The 12,098-nt window shown below is 39.5% G+C and overlaps 1 protein-coding gene across 1 annotated transcript in view; it reads left to right on the top strand.

The window, feature by feature from the left end:
• Window positions 1-509: 509 nt before the first annotated feature.
• The window catches only part of LIN7A (lin-7 homolog A, crumbs cell polarity complex component), a 40,721-nt gene continuing 29,132 nt past the window's right edge, over window positions 510-12,098 (top strand). The window contains 3 exon segments of the mRNA XM_070754770.1: window positions 510-542; window positions 545-599; window positions 9,294-9,412. Coding sequence (XP_070610871.1) covers window positions 510-542; window positions 545-599; window positions 9,294-9,412 — 207 coding nt within the window.

Raw genomic sequence — 12,098 nt, 5'->3', positions numbered from 1 at the left:
GTTGCAATCAGCTGAGCTTCCCTGCTACTTTATCAGGACTGCTTGCCCAATTCCTTGGTTCATCTCAAGTTGCCTTCTTCTGGTCTGCCTTGTAAAAGCAGCTGTTGTGATGCTTGACATAATAAGGATGCATCAGTCTACATACAGAGACCCGCAGAACCCTTCCAAGCCTCTCGGTTGGCCGGAGCTCCCTTGAGCCTTCGCACTCTCCAGCCGTTGCCCAGGGATGCGAAGGACCTCGCGATGACCCTGCCTCGCCTCGGCCGCTCTTTACCAAACAGGCCGTTTGCCCAGCGCCAGACCGCTGCCTTGTGGTGTTGCGGCGGTGCGCACAGCCTCGATCGCGCCCTTTTCCCTCCTCCTCCCCCCCTTCTCTCTCTCACACACTCGCATACACACCGTTTACGCATCTCCCAGTCTTGCCCCCTCCCCTCTCATCCTCCTCCCTCTCCCTCCCCGTAGCCCCTCCTTGCCCCCCCCCCCCCTGCTCCTAATCGCACTCCCGCCTGATGCTGAAGCCCGGCGTCATTTCAGCTTCAGCCGAGCAGCAGACATGGCGACGACGCTGACAGCGGTCCAGCCGCTCACTCTGGACCGAGGTAAGCGCTGCTGTACTCGGCGCCGCGGTCTGACGTCCGCCTTCCCTCGCTTCCCGCCCCCCCCCCCTTTTCGGTGGCAGAGAATCAGAGGTTGGTTTGGGGAGCTGGTTTGGTCTCCCCAGACCCAGCCTCAAGAGCCTTCCCTACGTTGGACTCCCCGGAGGCGATTTCCCGGAGGAGCGATCTATTGCCCAGCCGGCTGCAACGTGTTGGGGTTTGCCCGCTTGCACCGCGGTCTCTTCCTCGCCCCTTGCCCCGCGGGAAGCACAGTTGGCGAAGCCATCCGCCGATTGGGACCCGCTCTTGCGCCTCCGTATCAGCCCGGAGGACTTGGGGCAAACGGAACGGGACCACCTCCAGGGCTGAGGTGGTGAACGCGAAGGGAAGGACGGGGAAACTTTTATTCCGAGGCTCGGGTGCCCGGGTGCCAGTTTTGGAGGAGCAGGTTTAGCACGGCCGAGGGTCTTCAGCAGGATCAGATTTCCTGGAGACCTTGGAGTTGCCTCTGCCAACATGGCAGGTTTCAAAGGCAGAGGACTGTCATTACAAATAAATACAGCCATCCTCCCAACTGGCAGTTAGCAACGTGGGGGAGACGCTTGTTCCAGGCATAAAGAAAAGGGAACATGGGGAAAGGACCGCAGTTGGACTGCTATCACTGTTTCATCCAGTAGAGCAAAGGGATATTTATTAATTTGATTTCCATAACTTGGACACTGGATTACTAAGGGCTAGCATCCCCTTGCATACTGCTATTGATAACTATTTTCTCTTGATGTATTATCCCCTGTGGCGGAAATGCTATGGGTTGTGTTTGGTCGATGACTTGGGAGGAGAATCATAAGTCAACCCCCTTTTCCTTTTTCATTCAATATGTTAATCTGAGATGAGAAAAAAAATCATAGATTTGCAAAACTAAAATTTGAGGTGTAGTCCTTATTGCTTGCCACTGATAACCAGTTCATTTGCAGAATGCGATGCCTTGGTGTAGAGGTACACATTCTAAAGCTGTCAGAATGTTTGCCGTCCACACTTCTGAATGAAAGCAGATGCCAGCAATTTGGCTGTAATTAAATCCTCACATACTTTTTAAAAGGAGAAAATGTTGATTGACAATTCCAAAAGATAATGAAATTGAGGGACAGATAGACTAAACACCAGCTTAACAAGTAGAGTGGAATGAAAAGAAGAGCAGGTGGAAGAGACAGAGGTGTGAAAAAGAAATTTCAGTGTAAGTATAGAACTGCAGTTGAAGGGAGGGGATTTCCCCTAATTCAAATCAATTCTCTGTTTGCCCAAAGGAAACATCACATTCTATTAATGTAGAATTTGTGGAGAGGGTCACATTTTACATTCTTATTTACTTTTTGATAATACTTGTTGCCTGGGTGTCCCAGTAAATAAATTATATTGATTTTACTGGAACTCCTTTGTAATATGAGTAAGATTCCCACTTTAATAAATGAATATTCAAGAGCCCCAAAATATTTATTTTAAAATCTAAATACAGTATAACTGAAGCTTCTTAGGAACCTTAAAACTCCTTAAGTTTAAGTAATTAAAGAATTACAATAAAATTCTTGCTTGTGTAAAATTTAGATTCTCGGTGTAAAATTCAAATTCTTGGTATAAATTTGAATAGTTTATTGGAGTGTAGTGAAGAACCCTGGAATTTATATGTTGCCAAAGCTTACTTAAAATTCACTTCTGAAATGGGCAATTCATGATACCTAATCCAAAGATAAAAGAGTATAAAGTTTTAGCAGTAGCAGTTTGTTGACAAAAAGGATATCTGTTTCTACCAAATAGTTAGAAACTCAGTGTGTAATCTGCAGTTTCATCCCAGTGAACTATTTTAGAGATGTGATGGCACCGTGGTTAGAGTGAAGCACTGCAGGCTACTTCAGCTAACTGCTAGCTGTAGTTCAGCAGTTCAAATCTCCAGCATAAGGTTGACTCAGCCTTCCATCCTTCCGAGGTGGGTAAAATGAGGACCTAGATAGTTGGGGGCAATATGCTGATTCTGTAAATCACTTAGAGAGGGCTGTAAAAGTACTATGATGCGGTATATAAGTCTAAATGCTATTGCTATTTAAAGCAAGACAAATTATTTCTTAGCAGATTGAACAATGTTGAAGAAGGTTGAACAGATGGCAATTTATTAGGAAGCATGGATTTTTTTCCCCAAAGGAAAGTATGGTTACCACATACTATAGTCATTATGCTCTACACTTACAATTGTTATTATTTACAAACTAAATAGAATTGAAATTACTCTTAACTTTTTATTTTATGTCACAACTACAACTTTAATGAGAATGTACCAAAAGTGGTAAATCATCAGCTACGCAAAAGGAGAGTACAAATATTAATAAATAAAATACTAGAGGGAAAGGCTGTCTTTAAATTACATGAACGTATCACAAGTTATTTAGGTCAGAATGTAATACTGATGTTATATTAAGCTATATTAATTACTTAATTAGAAGATACTTAACATTTCACAGGAAACAAGATAATTGTTCATTAAAATGCATTTGCATGATGAAATAATTATCACATAAGTGAAATGAAACAAAATCATTCATATATTAGTTTAATAAAAAGAAGGATTAGAGAAGACATGATAGCAGTGTTCCAATATCTCAGGGGCTGCCACAAAGAAGGGGGAGTCAAGCTATTTTCCAAAGCACCTGAGGGCAAGACAAGAAGCAATGGATGGAAATTAATCAAGGAGAGAAGCAACCTAGAATTAAGGAGAAAATTTCCTAACAGTAGAACAATTAATTAGTGGAACAACTTGCCTCCAGAGGTTATGAATGCTCCAACACTGGAAGTTTTTAAAAAGATGTTGAATAACCATTTGTCTGAAGTGGTGTAGGATTCTCTGCCAAGCAGAGGGTTGAACTAGAAGATCTCTAAGGTCCCTTCCAACTCTGCTGTTCTGTGCTGTTATGTGCTGTGCTATTCTATATGAAAACAGCCATGAGCCATTTTTAGACAGGCATGCAAACCTTGTAAAATATGTAGCCTAATAATTTTAAAGGAGATTATTCTTCTCATTAACACACATTGAAAGGCCCCTCTCTGAGTGCTCTTCACAGTCCTAATAGGCAGAGATCAGAACTTTTCTGAAGAATGTCCATATGAATTCAATTGGATCTTTTCTCTGTGGGTTTTGCCTCCTAAGGACAATTCCATCTGTCCATCCATTACCCTGGGGGGGGGGGAATTATTGCTCCCCTCGGAGAGGGTCTGCAACTTGGGCGTCCTCCTCGATCCACAGCTAACATTGGAACATCATCTTTCGGCTGTGGCGAGGAGGGCGTTTGCCCAAGTTCCCCTGGTGCACCAGTTGTGGCCCTATTTGGACAGGAATTCATTGCTCACAGTCGCTCATGCCCTCATCACCTCGAGGTTCAACTACTGAAACGCTCTCTACATGGGGCTACCTTTGAAAAGTGTTCAGAAACTTCAGATCGTGCAGAATGTGGCTGCGAGAGCTATCGTGGGGTTATCTAGGTTCACCCATGTCTCTCCAACACTCTGTGGCTTGCATTGGCTGCCGATCAGTTTCCGGTCGCAATTCAAAGTGTTGGTAATGACTTTTAAAGCCCTACATGGCATTGCACCAGAATACCTCCATAACCATCTTCTGCTGCACGAATCCCAGTGGCCGATGAGGTCCCACAGAGTTGGCCTTCTCTGGGTCCCGTCGACTAAACAATGTCATCTGGCGGGCCCCAAGGGAAGAACCTTCTCTGTGGCGGCCCCGGCCCTCTGGAATCAACTCCCTCCAGAGATCAGAACTGCCCCCACCTCCAAAATCTATCTACTTCGCATCCCATGTCATAATGTATCCCACTATCATAGTAACACTGGTTTAAGGTTGTGATGATGTAACACAGTCACTTTGTCACTGGAAGCATTTCTGGTATAAGGAATGTAGAAAGACCCTTATCTTTATTTATAGCTTAAGATTCATTGTAAAGCTTTTGAATTCTATTTTTTCTCATCTGTGATAACATAAATCTATACTGCCTTTTCCCCAATAGTAGAAATCTTTACATATGTTATTCAAAATTTGCATTAAATTATTTCAAACTAGAGAAATTTTCACTGATAGGTTAGGTCAAGCACATGAACTTCTTTCTGCAATTCTTATCAGTACACAGCTTCTTAAAACAGCACAAAGTGACTTATTACTTCATTATGTAGAATATATTTTCAAAATAATGGAAAATTTAATCACTTTACAATTTAATCTGAGAAGCTTTATCAGCTTTTAGCCTGTACAGACCTATTCTGGCAGAGCTGGGAACGTGCAGCATACAATTAACTAGAAGATTGAATTGTGGATGTTCTAGGGTTTTAAGGGATTTGGAATACATAAGATCATCTGACATATAGTGGGTAAGACTGAATGATAGAATATAAAAAGCATTAACTGAGAATAGAGAGGAGCTTTGCGTATGGAGAATAGCAAACAGTAGCCACAATCCGACCAGCAAAGTCATTGACTAAGTATCAATATATCAAGTCCAAATTACATACATTAGTTGAGAATCAGTGAAATAAGTGATAATTTAACCATGACTACCAGCCTCATTGATTTAAATGGGTTTATTCTAAGCATGATTAATTCTGGAACCATTAATGTCCTAAAATGTATAGGACTCATTAATTTGACAGTACCACTGATTTATTGGGAGATTCTAGACATACTATAAACAATACTATGAAGAAAGCCTTATAAAAATAACTACTTTTCATTGATAATTAAATGCAGCCATGTACAGAATGAGGATATGGCCTCATAAATGCAATCTAAAACTGAACTTTCAAATTAGCTGTTAAGATGTACTGTAGTGTGAATGGGAAAGGAGAGTAGGAAAAGAACGTGGCTAACTGGAAATTAGTCAAAGCAGAGAAATTAATAGAATGATAGTTACTTTGAAAAATACATTTGTTCATTAAAATAAATCTATCAACTTTAAGTTACATAAATGAAAACAATGAAAATTTCAAGCATCCACATTGCTGCTTAGAAAAGCAATGCCAGCAAATTACAGATATTAATCGTTTAAACTTATTTCCTTTTTTTGTATAAAGAGCACAGATCCATATTGCTGCTGCTATATTTATCATTTTGTTTATTAATTTTTAATCAAATGCATAACTTGTACAAAAGACAAATGATAAACTGAAGTGAATTTAATTGTAAACCATATAGGCATTAATACAATGGAGTAGGACAGGGACATTTGTAAAAAACCTTTTTTTTCTCTTATGGTTTGTCAGACCAAGTCCAAATAAGGAGCATGGAGTGCTTGAAGCAGCCATGGTTATTTTCCTCCATTGCTTTAATAAAGCAGATGAACATTTTGACTGATATTGCACAACGTAATTACTGATTAGATTTATCCAATATCTTTTAGAAATAAACAGGCAGCTGAGAGCTTACAACCGGAATGAATGAACAAGGGATCAAACAAGGACAGGGTGGGGGGTTTTTTCTTCTTTTGCAAAAGGAATCTGCTGAATGAGGAGGTTGATCTGTTAAGTTCTAGGGAGGGTTACAATATTTGCTTTATTGTTCAATTTAATATTTTATACCTGAATATGTATGTTTGCTTATTTGCAAACGCACAAACTATGCATCTGGTATTAAGGACAAGAACAGCTGCTGCAGACTGGTGGAACTGCATTTCCCACCTAGCAACTCAGATTCAGCCTCTTTAGAAACAGGACAGGTAGCTGACAGTGTTCAAACACTTTTGTAACAAATTTAGCATGTGATTCTCAGGTTCTGCTGAAAAGATGAATATATCTAGCATGTGTTGGAAATAATTTAAAAGGCTCATAAGGCTATCTGATCATTATTCATTCCTGCTCAGCATATGAGATTAAGCAATCCAATAATTCCCTAGATAATAAACCCCTCCTCAAGGAACTGTCCCTGGATCCAGCCGAATTGAAGAACTACAGGCCAGTCTCCAACCTGCCCTTTCTGGGTAAGGTTGTTGAGAAGGTGGTGACACTCCAGCTCCGGAGGTCCTTGGATGAAGCTGATTATCTGGGCTCCTTTCAGTCTGGTTTCAGGACCGGTCACAGCACAGAAACCGCTTTGGTCACACTGATGGATGATCTCTGGTAGGCCCGGGATAGGGGACATTCCACTATCCTGATGCTCCTTGGCCTCTCAGTGACCTTTGATACCATCGACCATGGTATCCTTCCGCGATGGCTGTAGGGACTGGGAGTGAGAGGCACCGTTTTATGTTGGTTTTCCTCCTATATCTCTGGTCGTTTGCAGTCAGTGTTAGTGGGGGGGGGACAGAGGTTCACCCCTTGGCCTCTCTTTGTGGGGTGCTGCAGGGGCCTGTTCTCCCCCCCCCCCCGTATTATTTAACATATACATGAAGCCACTGGATGAGATCATCCAACAGCAGAGGGTGAGGTATCATCAGCATGCTGATGATACCCAGTTATACATCTCCACCCCATGCCAATTCAGTGAAGTGGTGGATGTGATGTGCCGGTGCCTGGAAGCTGTAAGGGTCTGGATGGGGGCCGACAGGCTCAAGCTCAACCCAGACAAGACCGAGTGGCTGTGGGCATTTCCTTCTAAGGACTATTTGATCTGTCCATCCATTGTATTGGGGAGAGAAATATTGACTCCCTCAGATAGGGTCTGCAACTTGGGTGTCCTCCTGGACACACAGCTGAGCCTTGACCATCATCTTTCAGTTGTGGCCAGGGGGACCTTTCCCACGTTTGCCTGGTGTACCAGCTGCGGACCTATTTGGACCAAGAGGCTCTATGCACAGTCGCTCAGGCCCTCATCACCTCCTATCTTGATTATTGCAATGTGCTCTACATGGGGCTACCCTCTGAAGATGTTCAGAGACTCCAAGTTGTCCAGAATTCAGCTGCACGAGTTGTCATGGGTGCACCTCAGTACACCCATATAACACCTATACTCTGCAAGCTGCACTGGCTTCCTATTAGTCTCCGGGCACAATTCAAGATGTTGGTTTTTACCTATAAAGACCTACATGGCTTAGGGCCAGATTATTTACGGGACTGTCTCTTGCCACATACCTCCCAGAGACCAACTAGAGCACACAAAGTTGGCCTCCTCCAGGTCCTGTCAGCTAAGCAATGCAGATTGCCGGGTCCATGGGGGAGGGCCTTCTCTGTTGCCACCCCGGCTCTATGAAATCAACTCCCCCCAATGTCCATACTGCCTCCACCCTGCTGACTTTTTGTAAGACCACGAAGACCTGTCTATGCCAGCAGGCCTGGGACCCCTAAATTAACAACTAGCTTGACCACGTGCATGAATCTGTATGAATGGTATGTTTGCGTGTTGTTGAGTTGTTATACTATGAGTTTTAATTAGGGTTTTAATACTTAGATTGTTTTCTTTCTTGACTTCTTTTTATTGCTGTTGTAATTTTATATTGTTGTAAACCGTTCTTAGTCCTTCGGGATTGGGCAGCATAGAAGTCAAAACAAACAAACAAACAAACAAACAAACAAACAAACAAACAAATAAATAAATAAATAAATAAATAAATAAGTAGGCAGGTAAGTTTAAAGTCCTTAATCAGTGGTTCTCAAACTGGGGGTTGGGACCCCTTTGGGGGGGTCAAATGACCATTTCACAGGGGTCACCTAAGACCAAAGACATATTTCTTCTGGTGTTAGGAACTAAAGCTTCTATTCTGGCGCCTTGGAACACATTTTTACAATCTGATCAATCAAGCACTTACAGTGGGGGGTGTTACTCTGACCTTCTTGCCAATCTGCCAAAGCTCTGTTGGGAGAATTAGTGCTAGACTTCAGTTGGGGGTCACCACAACATGAGGCACTGTATTAAGGGGTTGCGGCATTAAGAAGTTTGAGAACCACTGGTCAAAAAACGAGAAGTAAAAGGTGGATCCTGGAAAAGAAATATTGACTAAGAAGATAGTATTGTCAAGAAAGATTTGGAATTTTAAGCATGGACAACATCACAAATGACTCTGAGGCACAAATGAAATGTACCTAAAAGAAGTAGAGAAAATGCAAGAGTAGGGAAGGATCTTGTAAATAGCCATTAACAGTAGGGATTTCAATTAAAAAAATGAAATGATGAAAGAAAGGTATACATAAAGATTCCACATAATATTGAAGGTACAAGGCACAAAATGTTACTTAGAAATCCTTGCTAGAAAATATTAGGGAGACCAATAGAGCGTAACATTCCACACTGCCATTATCTATATAACAATGAACATAGTGTAAATAGGAAGGACTAAAATCCTACATAGTATTAGAAATACAAGTAACACTTAATAGGTATCATGGAAATATAGAATTTTGCCCATTGTGCTGTTTTTTGCACTCTTAAAAAGTTCGCCATCACTGGTATAAAGCCTTGGGTTAGATTTTGAGAAGCTTAGTATTTTGAAGATTGCCAGCACAGAATTAACTAATTATGTAGATAAGTGACTGTAGGAAAAATAAAATTAGCAGAATTGAACTGTATCATAATAATGTCAAAAAGTTAAACAAATTCTGCATGGTAAAAATTCATTATATGCTACATTTTATGCTATTTTAGCTAAATTTCCTCCCTTTCTCTCTCTCTCCTTTCTCTTTCTTTCTCCTTCTCTCCCCCCCCCCCCCTCATTTATATCTTGTCAGATATTGCCAGAGCAATTGAACTACTAGAAAAACTTCAAGAATCGGGAGAATTACCAGGACACAAGTTACAGTCGCTTAAAAAAGTACTGCAGAGTGAGTTTTGTACAGCTATCAAAGAGGTATGGTAATAAATTTTTGGCAAAACATTTTCTCAGGGGTGTGTGTGTGTGGAAAGCTCACCCCTGTTAATGCAGATAGAGTGAACATTCCACTGAAATATACCATGCCAATAAATAAATTCTGCTCTATGGAGTTTCTGGAAATCATTGGCATGTGTCCACAATCAATGCTGCAATAATAAAAATAAGCTTTTGCATAAAAATACATAAAGTCTGATCTGACTTAAACAGAACCTACCTTCCAAAATATTTTATACTGGGGATTTAGGGAATAGCATTACATCACACATGGAGTGCAGGCAGAGGAATTACAAAAACAATCCAATGAACATGTAGTAATTATTAGTTTCTTGCTCAATTCTTTTTTCTAGAATGCTGGGAGATTCACAGAGTTTACAGTGTTTGTTAGAGATAGTTCTCTAAAGATGGGGACAGAGCTAAACAGGGAAGTCCATTCCAATTTTAAAAAATCCTCTAACCAATGCCTCAATATTAAGGCAGGCACACAATGTGAATGTTAGTGTTTTCAGATCAATGATGGCTACACCATTGGATTGATATGCCCAGAAAAATCTGATGTAATCTTAAATACATTTACTGGGAAATAGAATTTACTAAGACTAAGGGTGTTTATTCAATTACAACCCATTGGAATTTGGTACATAAATGTGTAATGTTTTCTATGAAAAATATAATTTTGATTGTAACCTTTTCTTATTTTTGAACAAAGCTGATATATTTTATTACATATAGGAATTTTCTTTTATTTTTTAAAAATAATTAAAACTCATTGCTTTAATTAAATAATTATTGCTTTTCTAATTTACCAACTTGTAGTTAATGGCAAAGCATTAAGGTTTCCCATATGACCCATATGCTCATTACAGAATATTTTTCTCCTTTCACACAGCAAACAATATATACTGTACATTGAAATAGTATTCCCAACTTTAAAAACCTCTTGAAAGCTTGGAAAATGTAAAATTGGTAGTCCTGTGCATATCATTATTTTTACTATCATAAGCAGCATCCACGGAAATGCAAACATTTTGAAATAATTTATATTTCACATATGAAATGTCATTGTTATTGTTTGAAAACCTAAAATATCACATGGTAAAATTTTAAAACTCTTAAGTAATTTTGTGGATTTATGAGATTTTGACATTATTTTTTACAGTAATTTTTTGGTACTTTTCTTTGATCCATCATACATAGAAGAGTTATTGAACGCTAATATAAATAATATTATTCAATGTTTTAGAGCAGATTCCATGATAAAGCCCTTAATTGAATCAACTAAATACTTCAAATTGATAAAAGAATGTATGTGGGTTTGTTCTCTGTATCAGAAAGCATTAATACCTCAATGACATTGCTTAAATATTTTTTTCATTTTTATATGTGAAAAAGTAGCAGCTAACATATAGCAAAACTCAGAAATTGCTTAAATTGATATTTACTATTGGTTGAGTGAACTAAAAGCTATTTAGCCAGAGCTTGATAATTGACTGTTCTTTACAGGCTGCTGATTTTTTTGTTCCCTGTAAGGAATAAAACAACCTAAAAGCATCTTTGCAGAACACTCTGCAAAACTAGAACAACTGCAAAAAATGGGAATGCATGTTATTTTTTTTCCTTTTCCTTTATTAATTTTTATTAATCTTTGTAATCTATTTTTCTAAAGTTGGTCAGAAGGGAAATCACAAGGCCCACTTTCTAATGTTCCCTTGTTTAGGCAACCAGAGGGTTTGGGATTCTACAGATTTAATGAATTCCTTAGTAGTAGCCAGTCTATCTCACCTGCAGAATCTATCTCTGCTGATGGAATAGCAATACTATTACATTTTATGGTAGCAACAAGTAAGCTTTTGATGACTAGCATCTGAATGTTCCAATAGATAATAATAATAACAACAGAGTTGGAAGGGACCTTGGAGGACTTCTAGTCCACCCCAGTGCATGGGCAGGAGATCCTACACTGATGGTTGAAGATGCTGTGATATTGCCGAAATTGACAGTCTGGGTTTTCCAGTGGGGATTATTTGTTTGGAGGAAGGAAATTTAAGTTAGTTTGGACTAGCTTTGTACTACACATAGTTTGTATTTTGTACTTACATATAGTTTTTCAGTTGATAGCTGCCTACAAAAAGGCAATCAACTCCTAGGAATTCCCATGATAATAATGAATGTTGTGGGGAAGTATACATTTTTATACCCTATGAACTATTTAGAGCATTGTACACTCTGCCAAGGACCAGTGTGACGTATTATATGCATTCTGAGAAGTTTATGGGTAGAAATAATATACCAACATACATGATATTTTTCTTTGCTCTTACACTTCCTGGTATTCATAGAATAAAGATAGCTAACTCATGGTTAACAGTTAAAAATCTTAGAATGTGCGTAAATATGACTGCATAATCAGTTTATGGTTGTAACTTATTAATTTTTAGATCATTAGTTGGAAGCTCGCTTCAGTATAAATAAATGGTGAGAATTTGCACTCTCCTTAGAAAACAAATTATTTCTCGTTTAAAAACCTGAGTACACTTTAATCAACATTTTATTGTCAGTCATAGTGGACAAATATTTAGAAAGTATCATCACAAAGTGTACATAACATGTTTGACAGATTTCTGAACCCCAAAGTTATTGATTCACTTGTCTTTTTTCCAGACAT

The sequence above is a fragment of the Erythrolamprus reginae genome, chromosome 6, assembly GCF_031021105.1.
Source record: "Erythrolamprus reginae isolate rEryReg1 chromosome 6, rEryReg1.hap1, whole genome shotgun sequence".
NCBI lineage: Eukaryota > Metazoa > Chordata > Lepidosauria > Squamata > Dipsadidae > Erythrolamprus > Erythrolamprus reginae.
This window is presented reverse-complemented; position numbering and strand designations above follow the sequence as displayed.